This window comes from Syngnathus typhle, linkage group LG1, assembly GCF_033458585.1.
Source record: "Syngnathus typhle isolate RoL2023-S1 ecotype Sweden linkage group LG1, RoL_Styp_1.0, whole genome shotgun sequence".
In the NCBI taxonomy this organism is placed as follows: Eukaryota; Metazoa; Chordata; class Actinopteri; order Syngnathiformes; family Syngnathidae; genus Syngnathus; species Syngnathus typhle.
Window position 1 is genome coordinate 9515985 of NC_083738.1, and position 27778 is coordinate 9543762.

Below are 27778 nucleotides of genomic sequence, written 5' to 3' on the forward strand. Positions count from 1 at the left end.
CTGAGGGGGTCACGAGGGTCACTACTGATTTATAATGGTGATTTCTTGACCCGCGTGTGAAAAGGGACTATTTATCGTTTTTCACTCGTAATATTGTTGTAATTGTTTTATATTCAAACTGTTTAATCGATTACGTTCAATATTTATATGTGGACAACACTGTGTACCATGTGTGGTTTAGTGCTTTACAAAATAAAGTTGACTTTCAAAATATCCACTGCAAAAGACAAAATAATAATACAATATGGTTTATTTACCAGACATATTGTTCATGTAAAAAGAAGTGGAGTAATTGAAACCAAATATATAGAATCACAGTGTTAAGACCAAACAAAGTGAACATAAATGCTGTAATACTGTGTCCGTACACATGATGTCATAGATATATATATTGTCTATTATCAGAGCATTCAGCTCTGATCATGGCAAATGTATCACTTAAAGAAAAAAAAAAAACACAAATATTGAAAAGAAGTAATCTGCTTGGATACTGATAAATATAAGTTGCATACAGTCACCCTTTTCCAAATCACTTCCATCTCCTTTATGCAGTAAAAAGAAACATCATTTTGGGTTCATGAAAAGCTTCCAATATCTGTCCTCATTCCTTAACGTGTTCACATCACATCACAAAGAAAAAGAGCTGCCAGGAATGACCAAATCTTCCGCAATAGCAATTCATTCTCCACTTTGGCTATAATAAAAATCAAATGACATGACTAATTCGCTAGAAATGGACTGTTATGGACACATCTGCTGGCAGTCTCTAATACTCATCACTTTTAGACACGTATAGTTCACAAACACTTGTTCTCTCTCGCATTTGACACAATAGCACACAATCACAAACTCGCTAACATCAATATAAACACCCAAAAAAATTTGCTTGACTTTTCATCACATTTTTCCTCTTGTGACTCTCCCCTCATCTCTTGCGCTCTCGCCTACTTCAGTTTATATTTCCTGCATTAAAGACAGCCAACCTCCGCTTGAATGATGCCAATGGAAAGATGTTACTGAGCTGCCTGTTTTTTTTCTTAGAGAGTGGCTGGAGAAAGAGTTGACGACTGTCTATTTCACTACATCCACATTTTCAAATATATGTACAATTCGACAATGCCTTGCCTTGTTGTCATTTCTTTGCTTCTTACTAACTTCTGTCCAAATCAACAGTTTTCACTCCTCCTTACAATTTGGAAGATTGAGCTTTTTCCCTGAAAGGACAAGCAAAACTAGAACAAGAAAATGCATAATATAGTGCAGTTCTCTTCCTAACGGGTTGAAGAGGATGGATTCTGTTCATTTTGGCCAAGTCGTTTTAAAACTCGGGGTTGAATTGATTAGTCGAGGAGCCAACTTTATATTCCCGGATCAATTGTTAAAGTACGACTAATCACTTTATCACAAATGTATGCTAAGCTAACTGTGGTTACCAATTAGAAGATGTGAGTCTTAATCCTCATGTACTCTCTGCAAGAAAATAAATATTAATTCTAATATATATCCACTCACAAAAAGTTAGGGGTATTCTGCTTTTGGGGGAAATGTATACATGTTCAGTTTTTTTGTTATTCTCTCTGTACCAATAAACTTTCTGGTTCAATTGAGATTTAAACAGGTGAATACTGTGATGCTTTGGGATGTTAATTTAATTTATCCTTTGATTGCTCTCGTGACTCAAACCACTCATCTTTCCCCATTGAGATAAATGAAAATGCCTTTAACCTGTTCCAGCCACCCTCCTACAAACATTTTATGAAAAGGAAAGCATTGTCTATAAAATTTGACTCAAAAAACAGTAATATCATAGTTAAAGAGAATGTCAAGATTTCAACCGCTTGTGCATCATGATTTAATGCTACGTTTAATTTCATTGTGCTGCTCTTTCTGTTGTACCCGCCTAAGCCACCGGCGGGCAGTATTGTCGTCATACCGCCATGAATAAGGAAGAATAGTACTTCCTTTTCTACTGCTACTGTAAGCAACACAGGAAGATTCTGTAATAGTTTTTTTTTTCTCATAGAAGATAAAGAATATATGCCTGTGAATATTGTCGTATTATTTGCCGACAACTGTTACTCCACCATTTGTGTTCAAATGTCGGTGTCTCTGAGGAGTCTAAAACAGCGACAATCATGTCAATGGCATTTCAATTATATGTTGGCATTAAGCTAGAGGGCTGTACTTAAAGCGACACTGCTTGGTTGTCTTAAATACAAGATGTGTAATTCTCTTAGTTTGATGTTTAGCTTTCAGCCTCTTTTTGATTAATTGTTTACACTGCCCCGGTTATTGTTAATTGAGTTGAAGTGACCATACAGTGCTAGTCTCAGAAAAAACATCCAAATCTCAAAGAACCGCCATATCCCTAACTTTTTGCGAGTAGTCCATGTATGCTATCTAACGTTTGAATGTTGCCATTTTGTATTTAACTGGGGGTGTCTTTGTTGACAGACGTCTGTTGCGTCCATTATAAGGCACGATCGCTACCAGGCTCTAAGAACATCAAAAGCCAAACACGCCCGCATACACACGCAGTCACACACAAATGGTGGGATTCCTCCCGATAAAGATTTTTCGAGTGTCACACAATTATATACACTCCTTGAACAATTATGTATTAAAAGAGAGGGGAAAAGAAGGAAGCGTTTCCAGGCGTTTCCATTGCTATAGTAGCAGTACTGAATGCAGCAGATCATAGAATACAAGGTAGATGTTTAACTTGCCTGTACAGAGCCAATACAATGTCAGCTACACACAAACACCGCTTGTCCAGCCTTGCCTTTGCATAGAGCATGTAACATACGCACAACAGAAAAAGGAATGAATGACAATTTACACGCGGAGAGAAGCAACAATGTCGGTGCCGGCCGGCCACTTGCTTGGACTATATCGGCCGCTCACATTTGAAGTCAATACAAGATTTGGAAAAAAAAGTCATCCGAGTGGAGCTCATCATGTCGTCATGCACACGTTTTCTTTTTTCCCTCCCTCGGTGAGACTTGCAAAGTCAAGTGTTCAGGAGACGGGAAGACGCTGACCCTCCATTAGATCAGATGCGTCACTCACGTGGGGAAGCAGAGGAACTGAGTCACCAGCGCACAGTCGGGTTTGGGGTATTATGAGAGTTCCTGGTCGATCAGGACTCAAAGGATCGCAGTTAGTGGTTCTTGTCCTTGGGGACGGAGGCCTCAGCGTCAGTCTCAGGCGAAGCCAAAGGGGGGATGAAGGAAGAAGGGGGAAGATCATCTTCAGAGCAGCACTGCTCTGCCGAGACGTCGATGCTCGGCTTGGCCTCGTCGGGCGTGTGCTCGTTTGGAATGAGCGGCGCCGTAGTTTTCTGCAAGTAAAAGACATCAAGTCATCAAAGATACAACATTAGCCTTAAAAATGAATGTCAAGTGTAGTTGCTCAACTGCATGCAGCAAAGACTTTCCATAACTTCTACTAATAACTCAAATTAAAATCAGCTCCTCCTATACATCTAAAGTTTAGACAAATTAACGGGTTTTGCACACAGCACAATAAACTCTGATACACACACATTGGTTGTCATGTCATAGTTTGCAGAAGGATCAATGACATCATTGATCGGATCCGCAAAAACAATACATGACAGCATACACAATCTCCTTCACTCATGGGACGTTCTGTGCTACCATCATTAATAATGCAAGGTTTCTCAACATATACAGTCTTTTTTTCCCAAACTTTTTGCATAATTTAGTTTTTTGGGGGAGAGCAGGGATATGGGTATGTAAATTTATGAGCACAACTGTATGTGTCAGCATGCACTGCTTGGTGGTAGACGCTCACATTTTTTAAATCAAAAACGCTTTTGCAATTTAATACAGTTTTTGTTACACCCCATAAACATTTTGACTGATTTCACAAAGTATTAAGTTCGAGTTAAAAGTGGGAAACAGGCCAAATTTCAATTCATTGAACATTTTGCACAAAGAGCTACTAAATTCTCACAGGAGGCTTCATCCTCGCATGACGCGAGAGCAAACAGCGATTCCAAACAGAATTGCATTGTTCAGTTACAAAAAGAAGCATGGGAATGACAAAAGGCACAAAATGGCTGCAAATTCTCATGCTCCAAAATTCATTAGCAGGTCACATCAATACGGTTGGAAAAGTGATGGCCACACATTGTAGGTTTTTCTTCCCTCTCTTTGTCTCCCCTTGAAATATTCCCGTCATTGCTTTGGAATCTGCTTTGTGTTGGATTCTCTATTCAGGCAGGTTACTCAGGGAGATGCGTGAGTGGGGGAGGGTAAGTGTGTGTTATGCTCACAGTGGTTGGCGGCACTGGCTTGCTGCTGTTGTTGGAAAAGGATAAAGAGGAGGAGGAGGATGGTGCAGCAGGCGATGCAGAAACGAGTGAATCTTCTTGCGTCAAGCCCCTCCTGTCCAAGACGCTAAAGAGCATCACAGAGCATCCAGTCAGTAGACGGAAACTGGGTGTAGAACAGAGACTGATGCTACATGCCCAATTACTTGTCAGACCTGCACGCCAGCGTAGAATAGATAAATGGATTGAAAAATGTCTCAATTCAAAATATAGTCATAGCTTAGCCTTTTAGTTCACTGTAAACAAACGCACAAAAAGCTGTAGACATAATGACAATAAGCATTGATAATTGCAACAGAGGATATTTGAACACAATTGGCGGAGCAACAAATGTACACCTACAATACAATAGATTTTTCAACAAAACAAAAATAATAACAGCGAAAATCTTGTACTTCTGAGAAAAAAAAAAACTACGAGATAACGAGTGAAGTTGCAGTTTTACCAAAACAGAAGAAATTCTCATAACACTGGTTTTATTCCTGTAAAAGTAGAACCAGCAGAATATTATATCATTGTGAATATTTTTCCAAAATGCAATATATTGTAATATTAGATTGTGGCAGTAAATTAAAAATTACTTTAAAAATACTCCTACTTTATTTTTACTTTTTTTTTTTTTAAGACATGTTGAGCCTTAAAATAAATGTCAAGAGAGTCAGTCCTCATGCGTCACTCATTTGAGTCTGAATATCACTGGCATGGCCACAGGAATAAAACAAAGTCATTTAATATGCCATAACATGAAGATGACGTGTGAGGCAGCATGTATTGTCTCGGCGATACCTTGGGTACGTGGGCCCACACAGCACCTCGCAGCAGTTTTTAAAGATGTTCTTATGACTGTAGGGGTTCTGCACTCGATTCTTCCCTGACCAGGATCCTTTAATCTGTCAGAACATATTAACAAAATAACAATTGTGCATTAGCTCCTCCACTCTATATTGTGACTTATTGTTTATGGCCCCACTGGGTGGCACTGAGGTTTTTTTTTTTGCCAGAGTTGTATTGTTTCGATTACCTACTACTCCGCATTCACATTGTAAAGGCCTAATGATCATGACACCGGGAAGGAAAAATGGGCAACTTGGGCCTAATGTGGATATTTCCACTTTGAGGTACGCTCACTTTTGTTGCCAGTGATTTAGGCATTGATGGCTGTGCGTTAAGATTTTTTGACGGAACAGTAAATTTACACTATTATATGAGTTATACACTGACAAATTCACATGGCATTGCAAAGTGTCATGTGTTCATTTACAGCAGGGGTGTCAAACTAATTTTTTTCGCGGGCCGCATTGTAGTCGTACCTTCTTTCGGAGGGCCATTATGACTGTCAACCCAAATAAATGTATAAGCGTCTCATATTATATACAGTAAAAGCTACAAAACAAACTGACAAATAACTTGTTTTCAAATCAGATGAGTAAAAAGTGGTCAAATAAAAAAAATTAAAAAATTAAAAGTGAAGACAGTTTGCAATTCTAGTAATGACGCACGAATTTGATGCACAATTTGTCTTCGCGGGCCACTTAAAATGATGTGGCGGGCCGTATCTGGCCCCCGGGCCTTGAGTTTGACACCTGTGATTTACAGTTTTGGAACCCTTTAAGAAATTTGGATATGGTGACTGTGAACACAAAGTCTATCAATCAACCTAGAACATTTACTGGCGATCTGTGACTCCTCGATAAAACAGAGAGTGACGCACAGCTGCAAGTTTCAAAACATTTTCCCCGAGCTTATACCTTATTCAAAAGCAGAGCTCTATTTTTAGATGTTGTTCCCAGAGGCCGGGCTTTGACCTACTAAAAAGGATTTCGTCAAGGATTTAATGACCGTTGCTTTAAAGCTACAACATTTGCAAAACAAAGCACATACCAATTCACTAATTCATTTGGAAATTTGAGACGATGTCCAGTACTACGGAAGGCTTTTGTCTTTTGTTATGCATTAGTAAACACTATTCTTGCAATTATTTTACAGTACAAACTCAGGAGAAGTCACAACGATATGCACACGGTTTGTATGCGTTATTTTTCTTTCTAATATTTTATACAGAATTGTGACCCGATTGTGATCCCCAAACTTAAGAATGTTTAAATTTCATTGATATTTTTGAAGTGGATCGAAGTAATGCTGCAGTGTCCTATCAGATTGTATTTTAATTTACTTTTTATTCAATGTAGCTCATATTTGATATGCAATCGTAATTTTCCAACATGTACAGGTATAATAAAATCATATTGAGGATTTATCCAGCGATAAAGTTACAGTGTCCACTAGATGGCGCTGCTTTACTTAATTTGCACAAAATAAATTTTATACAGTATTCAATCGAGCATAGTAAGGATAAGTGGTTTGGAAAATTGATGAATGGATAAACAGTGATTCAATTATAACTTTTTCCAGACAGTTGTATTGTTTCAATTACACATCTGGCAGTATAGTAGTCCGAAATGGTGTGGAGTGAACCACCACATATTTCGGTTTGACAATTGCTGTTGTGCTCAGACCCAAGGCACATCAAATTGATAATTTCTTGGGCCATCTTGTACCATTTGGGGGTTAATAGCCATCCATAGCCTTGTCTAAGAAAATTCGATAGTAAATTGTAAATCGATGATATGTACATCAACTTCTCATCCTTAGTGTTGTTTAAAGTGTACCTCCTATATTGAGGCCTTGATAAAGAAAGGAGAAACATTATGAAGTTAGATTCTACTATTTTTGTGTCTAGTCTTGTATTTGCCAAAATAATGACACCGATTTATTTTAAAGCGCGGCGCCATGTTGGGAACACATCTGACGTCAAGTCGTTGAGTAGGCCATCCCTTGCACCCACCACTTGTTATTTAGTGATTGCTTAGCTATAGCTGGAAATCTCTTTTCTAAATTTTTTCTAATCGTGAGGTGGCCCTAATTAGGTGCCCTAAAAAAGAAGGCAAGCCAAGAGGTCTGCCTGCTTATTTATCTTCCCTCAGTATTGACGCTGTAAAATTAAGAGACTCAACATAATCCGAACATAAAAATGTAACATTGTAAACGGACTTGTCAAAACCTGAGCAAGAAAATGCTGCATTATATTGAAGAGCCAAGATGGCTGTCAACATCGCTGCGTCACGGGTCTCCTTTATACGGTCATAAAACAAAAGAAAAAAAAGAAAAAAACATTCAAATGCGGCAAGAAATAAAATCTGAATTGAGCTTTCTACTTTCGTTTCATCTGTCACGCCTATCTATCAGTGAAGACACACACCCATCCCCCCCACCAGAATGAATATTTTTTCATCCCTTACCCTGCAGGTATCAATGAATCTATTATTGAGCTAATTTCAGCTATGGAAATTGGAAAAGGATACACAGCTGGGCTGACAGCCATTGTTACAACTCTTGGAGAAACACCACATGCACACCGTAGGTGCAAATTACGCAGCTTCATTCCTCATTAAATAGTGAAAAAATGAGGCCAGCCATTACAGTGTAGGGTGGAAGTATGAATTAAACATTAAAGCCGAAGGCTAAAAACTATGAGTGCACTCTCTTGCTTTTCAAGCCTCGCCCAACATCGATGCAGCCCACAAATGCAATGTTGCTTTTGCTTGAATTGTATTCACACAAAGTTGAATTCCTGTAGATTCAATTCAAGAACCCGCAACATCCACCACCAACGGTGTCTCAGTCATTAGGGTGGGACCCAAAGAGGGAGTAATTAGCGATTTGGGTTGACAATAAAACAATATAATTGTATTTACTGTAACTACAATATGCAACTTTATATGCTATTACCCGACGGGCAAAACAAAAACCTATATAGTGAAGCATGATAGTGGTAGCGTCATGCTTCAGAGCTGGTTTTCCTCAGCTGGAAATGGGGCATTATGCTACATTCCAGGAAAAGTGAGAGTTTTCTGACATTTGATCAGGAAAAGTGCACTGAAGTACCATCAAAACTTGGAGCAAAGTCTGCGATTGAAAATATCTACCCTGATTTCACCGAGCTGCTTCAATGTCATCACTTGACAATAGCGACCATCATGGAGACAGATTGTGAATGGAAACGCATCATGGACAAAGTTAGATTCTAAAATATTGTTTTATGAAGGTACTGTACGTTTGCTAGAGGTCAAAATGTGTATCAGAGGGGAAAAAAAAGAAAAAAATATTTATCACGTTCAGCAATCTTTATATTCGCCGGGAACGCAAATGGTACAATCAGAGTGGGACTAATCCAACTTCCCACTTTTTTTGGCGCAGGGCATTAGTCAAGGTTCTCACAGGCTTCTTCTAAGTGTCGTTAGCCAGATGGGTGTGCGTTTATTTGTCTCGTCAGCTCGGTTGTACTTCAACAAGAGGAGAAGATGCTTCTCCTGATGATGTTTCTATTGCCATGTCTGGTCTCTGTTTCGGGCTGTTTTTAGCTTTCAAAGTGCTTTGCAGCCAATTTGTCACATGACTCAGCTGCTCCACTGGCAATCTCTCTCATGAAGACATTCATGGTCTCTGTGCGAATTAAGTGCACAGGGTGGGACAAATTAAAGGGGCTTACAAAATGAACTATTAAAGTACACATTATTGCTTCATCAAAGGTCACAAAGATAGTGGAAAACAAACGATTCAAATCTATACAATTTGTTGCAAAGTATTAACCCTGCTCACTTTAGATTTAAGTTCTTATTTCTACACTTCTTTTTTTATTTTGTATTATTGATTGATGTTTAACAAGCTACACTTTGCCAATCCTTTGTCCTTCTCTTCTGAGCGAGGCAGTGCCGTCGTCATGGTAACAAGCGCAATGGCTGCATTTATGCCTCATCAGTTCTTATCCCTCCAGGCATGTGAGGCTACTTTATAAATTTCATTTTAAATGTAGAAACACGGAAAGATCAAACGCACATAAAAAATGTATGATATGCCCAAAAACTAGTAATTCTGGTGGTGGACCAGAATGTTCATCGGGCATTGTTCAATTGCACAACCTGAGCATATGTCAGTCAGGTTCCAATAAGGTCAAAAAATAGATTTTAACTGAACAATAAGCTAATAGTTAGAATTTGAAGAGATAAAGAGAAAAAAGGAACATTTTATACAGTAACTGCATTTTTGGTATGGGATATATTTTTTGCAAAATAATTAAAAGGAGGTTTTTGGTTCCAGGATAAAGTTAATAATGTAGCTAACATTATATGAATTAGGCAATTAATGGTTAAGTCCAGAAAAAAGAAAATAGTCATTTGGAAATAGAGGCCTGTTTTGTCATAGTTGGATCATGCATCCTGTAACTCACAGACATGGAGTTCATGAGAAGGATGAACTATCTGAGATAATACATGACCACGGTATGTAAGGCAAATGATCCAAGAAGCACACAGTGCAAAGTTGCATGCTTTCTGTGAAATGTAAATAAAGGTGTAAAGTTCATTCTCACACTGTGTAGTCAAAGGTGGTTTGACTGGAATGGATTGGTGAAGAGCAACAGAGCAACAGTTGAGTTGGGTAGTGAATTTTTGAGACTTACATCCTCATTGGTGGTCTGGTTTAGCGAGATCAGGTAGGTGTGGAAGCCGGTAAGGCCGACCACTGACCACAGCGTGAAGAAACACACCAGCACCTCCAGCACCGTGAGGACTTTGGGTTAAGGAAATTCTAACAAATGATTTGCGCCTGCTCAAACATCATGCACAGCCAGGGACAACAAAATGGCCGATAGTTGCGTAACATGATTAAAAGCAGCAACGGTCAACAAAAAAGCACATCTAGGTAGGGTCATAGCCAAGATAATTGGGAACAAGCTTGCGGAAGCTCCAACTGACAAATAGCTATTAATCTGGACATATCCAGATGGTATGGCATTAAATGAAAACATAGTATTTATTATTACAAGTATTTTATTTGTCATTTTCTTTATATGTTCAGCTCTTCAATTAGGAGTGCTAACAAACAGCTTGAAGCCTCATTTATGCTGAAGAATGTTCACTGCATTTATATTTCACGTCTGGTGTCACAAATCAAAGCAAATAAAGATCAATTCAAATGGGAAAAAAAAATCTCAAGTTGAGTCACTCATATTTCAAGTCACCACTGTATTGTATAGACACAATTTAAAAAAATGGCCTCATGTCATGTCTTTGGCTCTGCGGTATATTCTCCGCAATAGTGACAAAAGGATATGTTCCAGGGGTTTCCTTCAAAGCACTCAAAAAGCCATCGTCCACTGAACCTGTGAAGAGAGCAACACACAGAAGTGAAACTTTGTATGCACTAAACAGTGCTGATTTTCTTATGTTGACTCAAACTGCTATAATGAGGAGAAAAACAAATATGTCCTCATCGCCATGGGGTGTGTGGAAATCTGTCACATGCACATCATGCTATGCCCCGGGCCCTGCCTTAGTAGATCTTATTTAGGTCATAGCGCATGTGTTTGTTGGTAAACCTTGCCCATCTAGTCTTTTCACATTCCTTCCTACTTCAATATGCCGCTTCCTTCTCCTCCTCCTCCTCCTCCTTTGCAGTGGGATACTCACGCATGACTACATGGACGATGTCAAAGGTGAAGATGTAAATGGTGAGCAGCGAGAGAGAGAGTGTGAACAAGTAGAAGTAGCGGTAGTTCCTCTTGCCCACGCAGTTGCCCACCCACGGACAGTGGTGATCAAAACGGTCTGAAGGGACACAGATCAAAACAACGGTGAAATGCGCATCAGCCAGTTTTGGGGCAATCAAAGGACACAATGTTTTAAAAATACCGTACATCCAAATCAGCCGCTCCTTCAAAGATTGCCTTGTGCTTGTGCAGAGCTTTCTGTAAACCGGCGGGCTATGTTTAGCGTTCATTTCCTTTTTCCTCTACTCTTGTATGATTAGGAAGAGAGATACAAGGCCAAATGGACTAGAAATGAAAATGCACTGCATGCTTTTATAAAGTACAATATTACAGAGTACTACTTTTCCTCATTGAAATTAGGGCTGAACAATTACTTGAATTTAAATCAACATTGCAATAAAGTAGAATCCAATTTTTGAATTGCAAATGCAATTTATGGGGAGCTCTGCTTTAATTCAGTCAGTCGGTAGGCTTATTTATTTTTTTATACAGTATATGTATATGTTGTTTATATATTTACAATGTGTCCATAAATTCAATGCTTGGAAGTGCAGTCATCATGTTTTCATAAAATTGTTTCAGGAAACACAAAAGTTGTTGTGATAAGTCACGTTTATTCGCACTATTGTTGTAACGTGACTACTGAATTACGTTACGTCACACCTATAAGATTGCAAAAGATTGTTTCAAAAGATGAGCTCTTTCATATCATTTTATGGTTCCCTTGTTTTCTTTTGCAAAAACCTAACCTCTAAGACCAACATTTACCGTATAATAAATTGACATTTTAATACAGTACAAATTAATTTGAAGCGCCTCATTTGATTTTGCTGCCACCTTACAGTGCTTGCATCTCAAATAGCAAATAAAATTGTCCGAGCGATGGCTCAGACCTCAAAAAAATCTTAAGTCCTTTTTACGCAAAGTCTACATTTCAATCATATCTTTGTTTGGTTTCAAATCTATTGTCTGGGTCAAAATCATGAAACCAGCATTGCTCATTCCCCAAACATTCCTGCTAGACTCTCAAAACAATTGATGGCAAACACAAAGTCAAATAGTGCACCCGAGGTATGAGACAAGGTTAGTGTAGCGAGGAGACGGTACCAGTCACTGGAGATAAGCTTCATTTACAGACGCTCGGGTTTCAGAGGGTGTTGACACCCATGATGACTTTAGAGCAGAGGATGATGGCCTTTGATTCCTCTGCCAAGAAGGCTTTTATTGCATCAAAGCTATGAGGCGGACTGAAATGAAACTCCATGGAGGGCTTGACTGTATGCAGAAAAGTTGATAATGAAGAGAACATTTGTTCTGATTATTACGCTTATTATTAATGTTGACATTTTGACTCATAGGTCAGGCCAATTTATGGCGTTAATATTACCAACTGTCATTACTAACAATAATGTGAAAGGGTAATTATGAAGGTAATTTTAATTTGTTTTATTTTGAACACCCGCAGCACCAGGCATTTACAAAATTTTAATTCAATTTCAGGGGTTTGATATTAGTAGAAAATTCTCCGTGAGAAATTCATAGCGAAGTTAATAAAAAGTAAAATTCATAGAGGGGTTCCTGGTTAGGTCCTTATTTAAACCAGGGGATAAAGTGAGCTTGCCGTCACCTAATACTGAATTCTGTGTGATGACATTTTCTTTTCTCGTGGCTTGCCACCCAGTGTAGAAAGTAAGCGTGTAGAACAAGGCAGGCGAATGACACAAGATGAGTCAAATGTTTATTTTAGGCTTCCTTATTAACCGTGCAGGCAAGTCCAATGTTTACCATTACTGTCATTAAAGTGAGAGAAAAATAAATAAAAATAAACTACTTCATTTTGATAACAAGTGATGATGTCACTTAAGGTGAGTTTAGTAACTTCCTGTCAATGACGGTAGAGTCTTCTCAATCATTGTTTCAATTTGTTGTCCCTCTTTTCAATTCTGGTTCCAACTTATTGTCAATTCCCATTTTATTTCGTGGCAGGGCAAAAAATGTATACATGAATTAAATCAGAAATGTCCACATTAAGATCTGTGGGTCATCCGCTGTTACCTCGTTATTCTGCCTGTAGTTTTATGATGGTGAAAGTTTGACCCTGGAACATAGCGATTCTATTTTCACTATTTCCTAAAAAGGTCAATAATTGTATGCATCATTGTAATTTTACAATAAACTGCTTGGCCTTCCTCTTTAGAATAAGTTAACTTGAGTTGTATGTTGGCAAATATTTCCTCAAGAGAACATTTACACAAATATAGCAAATAGACACTTTGTAAACAGATTTCTGAAGATAACCGAGTTAGCTTGCTAAGAATATAGAGCGAGAAATAGAATTTGTCTCATACGAACACACACTGAATGCACAATATAACTGACAGGGTATGAAAATTGAGATTGGTTACGCTTGGATACAAAAGCAATCTGTGTTTGCGGATTTACAAAAGGCACTCATGATTCAAGAAATGAACAAAAGCACAATTTTGTAATATTTGCATGAAAGTTAGAGCCTGTTTGAGTTTATGTAAATCTTTTTATAAATCTGTCATTTGAAGTCATTACCGAGAAAGCGAAAAAAACAGAGATCACCGCTGGGTATTTTTGTCTTGCCACGTTAATCAAAAGCATCAAACTCTTCAACAGCAAAAATAAACCACTTCAATGAAGCGGCTCAGCTGATGCTTACCAACGCAGTTGTCGCAGATGCTGCAGTGGGACGCTCGCGGTGGCCTGAAGATCTTGCACGTGTAGCAGTACTTGAGCTTGACGATTTGATTGTTGATCTCAACGTTGCGGATTCGAGGAGGCGGTCGCTGCCCACTGGGGACATTGCCGTTGGCAGCCTCTGGGGAACAAAAATATCTACAATTGAGACTGATGTTCCACTTGCATATGGAATTGACTTGCAAGATTAATTTGTTCTGTGAACCTTGTCATTCACTTTAGTTGTACAGCATATCAAATCAATTTTCCCCATCAAAACGAATTGAAATTCCATTAATTCGTCCTACTGCCCCAAAAAACATCACACTTGTAAAATGAAGAAGAAGAATGCCTCTATTGTCATTGTACAACTGGTGTACAACAAAATTAACCTACCAGTGGGAGGCTGCAAGGCCATGCCAGGCCCTACTGGGAGCAAATTAGGGTTCAGTGTCTTGCTCAAGGAAGTAATCAAATCAAGTAATCAGTAAAGTTACTTTTTCAAGGTAACCGGCAAAAATTGTGTGCTTATAGCTAACTTTTAAAAGTGACATTGTGGACACTCTGTGTGGTTTTGCCCTATCTATTCATAACGGGCATTCTCCACTCCCAGAGCTCAGGCAATTATCCATCTTGAGTATGTTACAGTGTACAGTAGCAGTGAGGACAAACCAGTTGAGAATACATTAAGCGATTCAGTCACAGGAAGTGCGTCACTCCCTCGAGGCAGCACAGCTTAGTCTGCGAGTCGCCTCACATATTCCAAGAGGATGCTACTCCAATCCTCCATATTAGCCATCGCCCTGGAGCCCAAGTGCTATCACACTGACAAAGCCCCAAGTCTGCAGATTTACCCGTAGTTCTGATGATGTGGCTGCTTGCGGCTTGGCATTTCTGAATTGCAGGGTCTTTGCAAAGTCAAATTGTAATGATTTGAATATGTTCCCATTAGACGGAGTACTGTATTACTGAAAAGGGTGTGGTGACTGCAGAACCCTCTTCCCATGGTTCGTAACCATTTTAATGATACTATTCAGAACAGCCAATTAGACATAGGAAAACCTTTAAAAAAATTAAAAAAAGGACTGATACATACAGATCTATTCTATTTCGGTTTCATACAAATAAGCACACATTCCTGCTCTTAATTATTCCTCCTTAATATTTTATTTTTTTCCAAATTTGTAATCCACTGTCCTGGATCCGAGGCACATTTCAGTGCATTTTTTTACATACTACCTCTATATGACAAATGATAGTGCCATATAAAGGGAGAGCAAACGAAATATTTGCCAGTATCCCTTCAGCTTCTATAAGTGAAATCACCTTATTTTGAATTTGGGAAAATGTCCAAAGAATAATGGTAGCCATTTTTTTCTATTTCACATTATTGAATACCGCATGTTATTTTTATAGTAGAAATTAGTACGAACCAAACCAAACCAAAATACAGAAAAAGGAAACTTCACTGAAATAAATTGACACTCACTTCATGTTCGACTCAATTTCTTAAAACGGCCAAACAGGAGCTCACTGTTTTTTCTTGCCATGCAGAGTTGAATGAGTCACTGTGCTGATGAGAGAGGGGAGCGTCAGTTGGCAGCTGCCCCCTCTCAGAGGAGCAAAGTGGCTCAGCCTTGCCTTGAACAGACATCCCCTATCACGAGTCTCCATCCACGACCGCTTTTGTGAAGCGAGATGGCTGTTGAAGGGCGACGCTGTGAATCTTTAACACAGACAAAGGCTGGGCTACCTCACATACAAGGGTGGGGGAAACTAATAAGGACTGCTGCAGAAATACGGCGCTGTAGTTTACTGCCTTGATCATAAAGAGCAGTCGAGGGAGTGGGCAATAGAATTGCTGCGAGACATGGGGCTTAGAGTTATTTGTCGAGCATTTGTTTATATTACTAGGCCTGTTGCAGCAACCCATTTTTTAAGAGGATATATTTTCCTGAAACTATCACGATAAATGATAGTATCACTAATGTAGTTTTTAATCCCATTAAAAATTATATTTAAGCAAAGACTATCCATCTTTTAGTTTTCAAAATATTAAACATTGTCTGGAAATGTAGAACAATGATTACAATATCTTAGATACATTTGGGGGAAAAATAACGCATATCAGTAGTGGCAGAGTACAAAGAAATGTCTTATCGCCAACGGAATGTCCGACTGCGTACAAGGCCGGATTGACTGTTAAGGATATCTGCATTTTTTTAGCTAATTTGTACTGCCTATTATGGGTGCACCATTTCTTGGCTGTGTCTCTTTCACTATGAAGCTGCGAAAGACACTAATGCCTCCTGTGACAGTGCAGCTTCAGATTGTTAGGCAAAGGCAGCTTTTATTGCACACTCAACGGTAAAAGTCCGTCAGAAAACGGACTTTGAGTATGCTAACTATCTGCTTCAACAATGTTCATGCCGTATGTGATTTTGTATGCATTCAGTGGAACTGAATCTTGACGCATGTAAACAAATGTAAATAAAAATCTATCAAGTCCAGAAAAGAACTATCGTGTCTATTTTATTTAAAGGATGATAAGTCAATATAGTAATTATCATGACGGGCCAATCCATCCAAGGTGTGCACATCAGAAAGAGCAGCACAATGGCCATTTAATTGATGTAGTGTGGAAAAAGACAGTTAATTTATATTTAACTATGTAATTACTCAATGCTTTTATGAAGTACAGTATGGTGTTATATTTTTCCTCATCAAAATTACCATTTCATTTTTTGTTGGTTTTGAAGGGATGGGTGCAACGGATTAATGACATTTCCATTCATTTGAATGGGAAAAATGAGATTTGATTTTGTAGTCAGTTTGCTGTAATAATGAAAAGAAATTGCAAATACAGCCAACGTATAGTAGTGTTTAAAACCCAGATAAACTCACCAATCTCCATTTCGATGAATGTGGCCTCCTCTGGCAGAGCGCGAGGAAGGACCCCCGGGTCACTGAAGCTGGTCCTCAGTAGCATGGCCATAACAAAGAGGAAAAGCACAGCGGCGAAGACTGGGATGGCGGCAGACAGGTGAACCGCCAGGTACGGACACCTACAGGAGGAAAGAGCAACAGAGGTGCATTAGACCTTTTCTTCCCATCCATGAATATGAACCGTAAAAAGGCAGAACACCACAACATAATACATATTGCCAACTGCTGTTCTGGACATGGGGTCATGAACGGTCAATGTAAAGTCAGAAATGCTACTAAATAACATCATGCCACACTGCCCTCACAATCTGGAGGACTGGAAACATATTGGTATGATTCACCAGGCAATGGAACCTCGAATAATAAACAAACTGTTCCAGGATGCCGGTCACCAGTTTTAACGCTCTTAATTGTGTAACTACTGTAAATACAAAGAACAGACAAAAAGCAAAAAGGGCTCTTATCATGGAGAATTGACTATTTAAACATTTCTGTAGAAATAGAGGTGTACCTGCCCACACACACCAAGTGTGAAAGTAAACAAGCAAGTATTATTCCTTCGTCTGCTTAGTTTTGAGAAAATCTGTGAGCAAGCCATTGGAAACATTTCCATAATGTGATCGGGCTAATATACAGTAGTATTCCGAATGATAGTAGATAAATTGACTAAAGAGCTTAAGCTAGGTTTTCAATTTTTTTTTTTTTACCTTGTTACACAGAGAACAAGTTAACAAAAGGTTCTGTAGATTCTCCCAAATCCAACAAAACCAAGTATTCATGATATGCAGCGGAAAGGAGCCACAAATTGTTTGACTCCATTCCTCTGTGGTTATATATACAACTCAATATTAGTTTAGTGATTCACAGGACTGCCAAGAAAAGCGGTTTGGACATAGTAATAGTTTTCTACTTTTTTTTTTTCTACAAATAGCCTTGAGTGTACAGTACATATCATGAATGCTTGGACTGTAACCACACAAACAATAATACTCAAAACCTAAAATAATCTTTGCAGTCACATAACAGAAATCCTCGTGTGACAAAACTGCTATTATGTGCTATGATGTCAAATTAGTGTTAACTTCTGGTAAGCATGAGATGGGTATCCTTTGAGAAATGTAATGATTGCACAGACAGGTTAATTAAAACACATGGGAACTCTTAAATTATGAAAAGAATATGTCTCTTATAAATAATGGCGTAATGCAAATGTTTGAAACTGCAATACTTTGAAAATAAGTTCACAAATAGCATCACAAAAAAACTTGTCACCGTGGGATAGTAGGAACGTTATTTCGATTTCTTTGTGTGTGAAGAAATTGACAATAAAGCAGACTCTGACTTTGAAAAATCAATAGCAAAAAAATTTACAAAGTGGATCTTAGAAGTGGTGGAAAGTACACATACTGGGAATAAATTGTTTTGATAGCAAGTGGAGTTGAATCAGTACTTCTACTTTTCCCCAGTCTTGTTACACAAAGATCTGCACTTGTGGTAGCAGCTACTATCCAAAGACTAGCGGCTCCCTCCAAAGTAGCTGGAATCATTTATCAAATTATTATTGCATTTCAAGCTATTGTGCCACATCCTGCACAGGTTGCTTTGTGCAGAATCATCAAGGAGCTAAACATTATGTGCTATTGACAACCTGGGGAGAAGAATATGAGAAAATGTAACGATCACACAAGTGAATATCTGGCTAGACTAATGAGTTAAAAAAAAAAAAGTCGTAAAATATGTATATGTGCAGCACAAAAAGATGCTCCACTACCGACAGCATCAATGTGGGACTTTAAAAAAACTTGATAGTTATGTAACATAACTTATGTTACAGAAATTCTGTGAAATGTATTCAGCATCTTTGATAAAGTAAAATAAGCTACATCTTTTTTTTTTTTTGCTTATCAACATTGATTTGTTTTTTTCACTGTGTACTATCATATTCAAAATAAACGCTTTACTCATTTATCGTATTTGCTCATTCTCATGTTCTTAAAAACATTTTCTCATGTTACAGTTAACATTTTCATGGCAAACCATAAAACCATCGTACTTTGCTGTATCATCATTATCCACTCTTGACCACTATCATGAGATTAATTAAACAGGGTGCATTTGTGTGTAATAATGCTATCTTATCACATCGGGTTGTGTAAATATTTGTCACCATGTTTATTACACTGTGCCATAATTAAAAGTGTTTCTAATACTACATTTATGGTTCAGTGTAGTTTGTTCAGCCACTGCAAGCTAGAACCATACTAACATATCGCTGGTCGAATACATGCTTACATTTTTGTTAAGATATTTTGATAAAAATGTATTGAGTTGGTGTACCGAATGGTTTGGGCGCTAAGTTAACTACAGCCGGACCTTTTAGCCCTTCACTGGGAGAAGAGTAACACACAAGCACACTGAGCATTTTATGCTTGCAATCGTGTGTGTGTGTGTGTGTGTGTGTGCGTGTGTTTAAATACAGGAACCATGTGTTTAGAGCGTGCGGGGTAATAAATTATACAGTCTCTCTTCTGTGGACATAAGCAGTCTTGATGGCCGTGTTCCAGTTATTTGTTTTATGTTCCAACTAATTTGGCATCAACTGGAGCTGGGGTCTTCGACAAAGTGTACATTTGCAAAACACAATCTGTATTCGCACAAAACATTTTAGGCTTCTGACTGACGGCAAAAAAAAAAAAAAAAAGTGAGGAAAAGCCCACTAGCTTTATTGGGGTTAATCAACGGCACTTTAAAAGGAACAAAGCAATGTCCCTCTTAAGTCAGCAAACCACAAGCAAAAAAAAAAGCCACCTGTTTGTGCTGACTAACAAGTAAGTCTCACATACAGTACACACACCTGCAGAACAGGTCTGATCTGTCTCTATTTTGCCATAACAGGAAACAAGAAGCAGAGTTCAAACTAATTGCAAGTCATTTCCAATGGACCGAGCGTCTAGATGGCCCATGGACCATTTGTCAGAGCAGCCCATTGATGAAGCATAAAGCCAGTGGTTGACTGGAGGCCATTCGAGTCACACGTTATCATCGATTCCAATCGGGCCAGCTTTTTCTGCCTAGAACACTTCGCACCCCATTCAATTCACCAACTAGTTCTCGCACACCTAACCCTAACCCTAAATAATTATCATAATAATAATTGGTTTACTTTACAGCTATAAGGCTTAATTAGCATTATGCCTAATCCTGATTAACACAATGACTTCTTGATTTCCAGAATGTTCACTTTTTTCGGTTACCCGACCATTATTCCCGAAAAATTGTAAATTTCCCCCAGGGTATCTTCACACCCCCAGGAAGCATTCTCGCACCCCCGGTTAAGAACCACTGTCGTAGACGGACGCAAGCGCTTCCTGGGCAGCGGAGGAGCAGGCTGATGATGCTACAGACGGTGACACTGCGAGGTCATCATCACTCACTGAGGGAGTGGAAAAAAACTGAACTTAATCACTCGCTCGATACCCGAGGGGGAATGATTTCATCTGCAAGGCTTATTGATCTGATCACCAGTGAAGCGTCTTCCTCACTCAGCTTACTAAGGCTTTGTTTGTGCCTCCTGCGCAAAGCCAGATACATACCATCAATTTATTAAAGTGCGTGCTCAGAGCATATTCTATGTCTTTAGTGGCAGATCAATACTGAAAATGACTATAGATGAGTCATTTTGACATATAAGGTCGAACACAAGTTAAGCGTCACGATGAAATTTGTAAGCCGATTCACATCACAAGTGTGCCTCACCTGTCATTTTAACGTCATTAGAGTCACTGTCAAGTGAAAATAAATGTCTTAAAATTTGACACACCGCAGAGATGAGTACTCTTAAAAATTCTGCCGAATTTGAATATTTGAAAAAAAAAAAAAACGCAGGCCCATATCACGAGGCTTCAAACTCATGACATGTCATTGCCTCTAGTCTCAAATACTGTAGGCGTATCCGCTGAATACGCTGAAACCACACCCCACTCAACTGTCGATGAAATACCACTTCTAAGGCCTGGAAAAATTGATGCTACTTTTGTCCAGCACCGTTCAAATGCCTACTCGCCGAAATATAACAATGAGGCGTTCTAGAGCAGCCACACCTGCTGGAAGCCCCTGCGCAACCGCACGCTGCAATTGCGCCGGATAACCAATGATTCGAACAAAGGCACTCTTATTATGTACAATTAAAATCTTTGGGTATTTTATTGCTTTGACTTGCTACTTAATACTTACATGCTAACGTGAAACTAATACTGCTTATTTGAAAGCATAGTAGAGGGGTTTTTGTCCACGTGTCTAGCTATCTAATATTGCGTATGGTTCGTATGACATAATTTACTGTTAGGTAATGGACACCACTCATCTGAAAATCCTGCTGTTTATATTGCAGCCATTAAAGCCATAATGGACACATCTATGCTCCTTCCTTTGTTTGTTTGTGTTTTAGGGTGTGTCTACCAAGGACTTTGATCACACCATTCTCCCTGCAAACAAAACATAAACCCACAAAAGAAGAAATTATGACGTATATCGTCAGGGGCTCATCAACTTTCATTGTTACTTCACCATTGCAAGCAACTAGCTTTGATGGAACATGCCCAGTTTGTTAGACACAACAACTCTTACGGCCTCTTTTGTTTCTAGGGCAGAGCTCAACCATCATTTTCACGATAGTGGCGTGAGAGCAGACAACAGCAGTTAAAACCTCTCAATACTTGCTCATTCATTTGAACGTCACCTTGAAAACCTGTACAAATACCAATTATGAAGCAATAATGAGACATTCGTCATATGTTAGCTTGAACACTAATAGTCACTCAGCTGAGCAAAAACATGCAGGCAGGTTAAATTTAACTTCTTCCGAAATCTCGCTTTAAAATACAATACTTCCTTGACACCTCTTTCCTATTAGTTGGGGCTTTGGTGGCATTTGTGAGAGTTTTCAGGAAATGATTGAGAATAGGTTCCACAGAAACGCAACTGCAAACAGACACTGTTTCACTGCCTTATAGAAACAAAAATATAGGATTAGAATTGATTGATCCTAGTTAGTATTTAATTGTATTTTTTTTTAACCGGCCGTTGGGGACCACTGATTTAAAATAGTGCACTCCAGTTTGCCTTAAAGGATTTAAGATATTGAATTAACAGTCAGTCCCTCCAATTAATCGGAACTTTATCAATCGATTACTGTACCCATCCCTAGCGTAGAGATGCACCGCCTCAACATAGAGCATTGTCTTGCAGCATGCATCGCTTCTATTTCAAAGTAGTGCCATCTGTATTCATGGCTCTTTGGAACTATTCAAAGACTGCGGAAATACCTCCATAAAAGCAGTCAGGCTTATGAAATGATAACACTGTTTTCATTGGCGCGGTCGCCGCCGTCCACCGCCGCGCTCCCCTCAGCAGCGCGCCGTGGTTGCCAAGTTCCAACGATCAAAAATATGGTTTTTCCGACCTTCCGGCATTTCTAGTCATGCCTCTTGTAAGCTCAACTGTTAAAATAGCACAAGCGATGAACAAAATAATAACCTGAACTTGAAACTTCATCCATCAAGTAATTATCTTCGTCCGAAGGTGCCCTTCAAAACTCTTTGAAAACCTAATCCACGGTATATGAAAGTGGGTAGTCTGTAGATAGAGAGGATACAATCTGTTCTCCAAGTTTAACTCCATCTAGCTGGTTATGCAACATTTAAATACCATACGAGAGTGAGAATATTTTGAAAGGCAGGGTCATTGGCATTTTACTAGCATTAAATATAGGGTTAGAGTGGTTGCATCATAAGAATAATCATCAGCTAATATAATCCACAATGGAGAAAAAGAATGTGTTCTTTTCAGTGAGGAAAGGTGCGCTCGATTTGTCTGGCATCCATCAAAAAAAAAAAAAATAATCAATCAACCAATCAACCGAGCAATACAGGTTCACTAAAAGAAAATCTGACCATCCTGACTAAAAATACAAATGAAACCTCCAAAGGAAACCACTGACAAATCCTGTAGATGTGTGTCAGATAAATGGAGCATGGACTCTGATGGGGGGGATAAATCAAGTTACAGTATTGCTAAATTAGCCGAGCCCCACCGCCACTTTCCGATTGGCCGACCAGGAGACAGGGTGGGGCTGGATGCTGAGGGAAGCTTTGGTGTCTGTTACAAGATCTGCAGCCTCTCTGCGGGCTCAGCTATGAATGCATCCTCCTCCTCTTCTTCCTCTTCTTCACTCTTCCTCATGCAACACGCCCTGAGTGGACAGCCGGACGCAGCGAGAGCTTCCGCCCAGTGACATGCGCACTGAATGAGTACCCTCGCATATGCTCTAACGTGCTGGGGCGGACAGACATATGACGCGGTCCTCATGCACCCGTTGCTTGATCCTTCTGCCATGAGCTGTATGTGATCGTCAACATGATTTGCACGCACAAACACACACACAATGTAACACTAACTAAAAGGAGGTTTCCTACAAACAAGGCCCAGCTGCTGATAGATGTCGGCTCGCCTGCAGTTGGATCAAAGCCAGTCAGGAGGACACTGTCTGCTCTGTTCTACTGTCCTTGACCCAGTGGGGCTCCTGGCTCGATATGGTCATTTTGAATTGCAAGACATCTATGAACTCTATGACACTTGTATTGGTCGAGAAAAACAACTATGACGCATAATTCGGCTGATATTTTTACTTTGATGTGCGAGCGTAAACTTGAGATATCAGCACCAAAGAACAGAAGTGAACTCAACTCACTTCACAATGAGCATATAGTGAACAATTCTTAAAAAAAAAGTGGCTTTGGGATGTTTGATTCAACTGTCAAACTAAACGCAGCACTATAAGAATTACACATTAGTCCAGTAGCTTAATGCCTTTAGTCCACTGGGTTATAAACTGCATAAATAAGCCTTTTCACAATTAATATTTGAACATTCAATTTACCTTTACTTAGTCATATATTGTTTAGCAGCAGCACAATTGCCTTTCAATTGATGCAAAATGTCACAAAAAATGCTTTTAATTCTATTTAATTGGAGGACGGACGGATGACTGAGTTATCCATCCATAACTTGAACCACTTTATTTATTTATCAAAATAACACTTCACAAGAAGGTGTGTTGTTTTTTAGGGAGGAACAGATTAATAGCATTTTCACTCATTCCTTATGGGAAAGACGATTTAGGATTTGAGTGTGTAGAACTAACAAATCCTCGAAGCGCCACTGTAAGTTGCCTTGAGGTGTTTTCACACCAATGTCTGTGCACACAGTTAACTGATGACTTTGTAAAATGACACCCACCCAAGTCTCTATGCCTCCATCAAAGATAATTGTACTGGGCACATGAACGCAGCACGCAAACAACTCTGCAGCTATCAGTCTTTGCAGAGCCTTGCCCAGTCTGACCGAGCAGTATCATCCTTACCATCTTCCTCCTTCCAACAAATCCAGATGTCCACAATACCGTATTTTCCGGCCTATAAGGCGCACCGGACTATAAGGCGCACCATTAATGCATCATGTCAGATTTTTAATCCAAATCAAATCATTCTCCATTTTATCTTTTTTATTCCAACTTCAGACGGAACAAATTACTTTATAATCATAAAATAATGATCCATAGTCTTTTTGATTCATGATTCATAGTCTTCAGCGGGCCACTTATGATTGATTTCATGACACAATGCTTTGGGCCAGTTTAAATTTAGGAATTTGGTCCATATATAAGGCGCACTGGACTATAAGGCGCACTGTTGGTTTTTGAGAAAATTTTAGGTTTTTAGGTGCGCCTTATAGGGCGGAAAATACGGTAATTTATTTTTTATTATTTTTTTTAATATTTTTTAAAAAAGCATGGGGCCACTACAGAGCAGAGCGGAATGAGCAGGGCAGATCCCAAGCTCGCAAAGCATGCATTCATTAAAGACTCGGTAGGCCATTTTTGTGGTACCGAAGAGTCCAGCTGTGACTTTGCTGCCTGAGGGGGCTCAAGTTTACGAGCGGAATATGACCCCATTGACCACCTTTGTTGAATTTACAAATCCAATCAACAATTTCCTCATTTTTAAAATCAATGCTAACACTGTTTAGCTTCCTTCTACTGCGTTCGAACCAATTAGCCATATCTGCATAGCTTTTACATCGCTTCATAGGTTTTGGGTTCACATACTGCATCTGGAACAATTGGCCATGTGAGTGAAATCCAAGAATGCAGTGAAGATTTTGATCTTCTGTTCAATAAAACAACCCCATCACATCTGAACAGATGTTTGTGGAATTTAAGAAGCCATATTAGACACTGCTATTGTTTTCCAAAACCTCCTGACAAGGTAATGATTTGTTTGTGGAATTAACAGTAAAGTTGGAGCATTAGTCTTGTTTTCAAAAATAATTTGACATGTCTCTGGTTTAAACAACTTGGATACATAGTATTTTGTCTCATTCTTTTTTTTTTCTTGGGGAAGGGGTGGGTGAAATCTAATAACTCGATTCCTTCATCTTTTTAAAGACAACATAGCAGAGTTTGCATTCTGCTATGCTTGAAGAATATCAGTTCACTGTCTTGGACTGAAGATAGAACATTCAAATAAAAGCCAGACTTTCTGTCTCACTGGGAAGCGATTAAATATTTAACACAAAGTAAGTGGTCAGGCATAAACCTTCAGAGAGGCTGAATTTGGTGGACATGCACAACAAATCCACTACTAGCTCATCACTTCAAAATCACGAGAAATATTGTAGATTAAAAAAAAATGTAACAAGTGCATTGAGCAAAAAAAGTCCAACCTAGAGTGATTATGACAAAAACAACCAACTGCTCAAACTGTTCTCCAAGCAGACCAGGGACTAAAATAATAATAATAAAATCACACTAAACACACACGATTCCACTAAATAATTGCTCAGAATAATTTTTTTAGGTATGGGTATTTCAACTATTGAACAGGTTCATCACTTACGATTGTCACCCTCAACAGTTTGAGCAGATCGTTGAGGAAAAAAATCTTACAACAACCCACACCACAATGTAGTAATTAATCAAGTTAATCATTCAGATATATCCAAGAATTGAGCCTTTGCTGGCCTGCTAGGAGACTAAAATACAGCGCTGATATTGATCTGGGTGTGCCCATTTAACATAACAATGCTCATATTAGATTTTGGATGTAGTACTTTGCATCAATATCAAACAGAACCTTGCTGGCAGCTATTCAGCGTCACTCCTAACACACCTCACACCATAGGATGAATTGCTCAGGATATTGTTTGAGCGATAGATTCTAATAATTTTTAACAGTTTCAATCACTCATGGACAATTGTTGGCCAAGCAGTTCAGTGAGGGGAAAATACTGTTGACACACCCCACATCACAGAATACTGCCTCAGGATAATCTTTCAGTGAGCTATTCGAACAATCTTGAACAGATTTAACATTTATGAGTTTCGACCCAGAATATTTTCCAAGCAGATGGGGTAGGGGGAGACAATTGACTAACTTTCATCAGAAGGCAGGTAAAATGCTAAATTTAGAACCAAGTGTCAGTAGACTATGTGTGTACTTGTGTGACGGGCTGAAGGAATTTGTTAGTAAAATAATGGTCTATTTTGGGTGTAATATAGGAAACATTTGCTTATCTAAACGAAGCCTATAATTGCTTGTTTTTGTAGGAGGGTAATTGCTTGGGTGTTGTAGAGATTTGTCAGAGAAAATCCAAAAAGCAGTCACCAAAGTGGTTAATTAGGTGCCTGGTTTAGATTGAAATGTCTAAAAATTGTTTTTTAGAACATTAAACTTTGAATTCCTCTCAATTCAGCATTGACTGGAATATTGTATAAGATTATATATAATATTGTATAATATTAAAAATGACATCCGACTCACTCGAAGCCGAAGAAAAGAGCGCAGGTCCCTATGATGAGGAATAGGGTCAGGTAGAAGACTCCCTTCTGCCGGGCCATCATCACCCGTCCATCGCAGCAGAAAGTGTTCTTGCCCGGCAGCTTCTCCCATTTCCGCACCTTCCTGCTTATCATCACCGCCGACATGACGATTAAACTTTAGCTATATATATAAAAATAAAAAAATTAAAAAATGCAGATGTTACTCAGTGGGCAACGTGACACAGAGAGGATCCACTCACATTGTCATCAGCAGTGTGTATTTCCACTTTGCGGTCTTTTTCTGCGGCAACTCATTCCCACGACGACGCGAAGAACAACCTCGGCTCCTTCACGCCCTTGCTGGAAGAAATTAGACAATCATCCACGGGCGCTCGCTGCAGATGTTTCCCCCGCCTCTCCACAAATAATAAATCCACCCGTGCAGTTGCGAACCTTGACCGGGCTGACTCGTCAACGCTTGATCGGGCAAGCAGCTTCCCATTGATTTAATGAGAAAAAAAAAAATCAAAAATCAAAAATCAAAAATAAATGCGCTTCAATCACCAGTAAACGCTCGATATCTTCTAATTAAAAAAAATCTAAGATTAAATACTTCAACTGGACCGATGGGGAAGCGGAAAATAGCTGCTTTAGTGTGCTGCTCCTCCACCCGCAGGATGCCAGATTCACTGTTTGACTCAATGGCAGCAGGAAACACGCCTAGATTGAAGTGTCTCTCCTTAAAGGGGCAGCACAGGTAATATACAGCAAGAAGGAACAAAGACCACAAGCGGCCCGTATTATTAGGTACACCTGCATCAGCTAATGTAACATGGCATTCATTTCATGCAGTGTTTTACTCTTGTCAAACGAAATGAAAAATGCCCCAAAGGCGGGTCATTCCAGAATTGGAGGACATTTCATATAATCCGTGCACAAAATGAACATCCACATGTTGTCTAAATAACTGTTTCCCTGAGACAAAATGTAATTGTAGCTGCAGTAATTCCTAAATAAAATTGAATGATTTTTCCCTTGTTTCTCTTGTTGCATAATTCACATATTGAATGTGTTTTTAAATCAGCTTTTTGGTGTGTTATTTTGATGATCTGTTTACCTTATTAATTATATCACAGTCCAGGCATATTTTGAATGATAGTCATTTGTGTGTCTGGAAATGGCAATGCTGTTCCTATAAAACCTTTTTAGCCACCAGGAGTGGTTCTAAAAGATTTACCATAATGACCAATACTAAAATACAGTTATGTCATGTTCATCAAAATCGATG

At 39.0% G+C, this 27778-nt stretch overlaps 1 protein-coding gene across 3 annotated transcripts; it reads right to left on the reverse strand.

Annotated features, from left to right (window-relative positions):
- Nucleotides 1-232: 232 nt before the first annotated feature.
- On the reverse strand, nucleotides 233-27198 carry zdhhc9 (zinc finger DHHC-type palmitoyltransferase 9). Of its 3 annotated transcripts, none has more exons than XM_061279937.1 (11): nucleotides 26944-27198; nucleotides 26751-26850; nucleotides 26492-26671; nucleotides 16572-16732; nucleotides 13651-13809; nucleotides 10885-11022; nucleotides 10529-10577; nucleotides 9876-9978; nucleotides 5144-5247; nucleotides 4301-4424; nucleotides 233-3340 (listed from the first exon to the last, which is right to left on the reverse strand). In XM_061279937.1, exons 3-11 carry the CDS (start codon nucleotides 26653-26655, stop codon nucleotides 3161-3163), a joined length of 1182 nt encoding a protein of 393 aa, XP_061135921.1. In that variant the 5' UTR covers nucleotides 26656-26671; nucleotides 26751-26850; nucleotides 26944-27198; the 3' UTR covers nucleotides 233-3160. The 3 variants fall into 3 exon arrangements, with proteins under 3 accessions (XP_061135921.1, XP_061135922.1, XP_061135920.1); XM_061279938.1 differs by having other exon boundaries at nucleotides 26928-27198; XM_061279936.1 differs by having other exon boundaries at nucleotides 26751-27198.
- Between the last annotated feature and the right edge of the window lie 580 nt (nucleotides 27199-27778).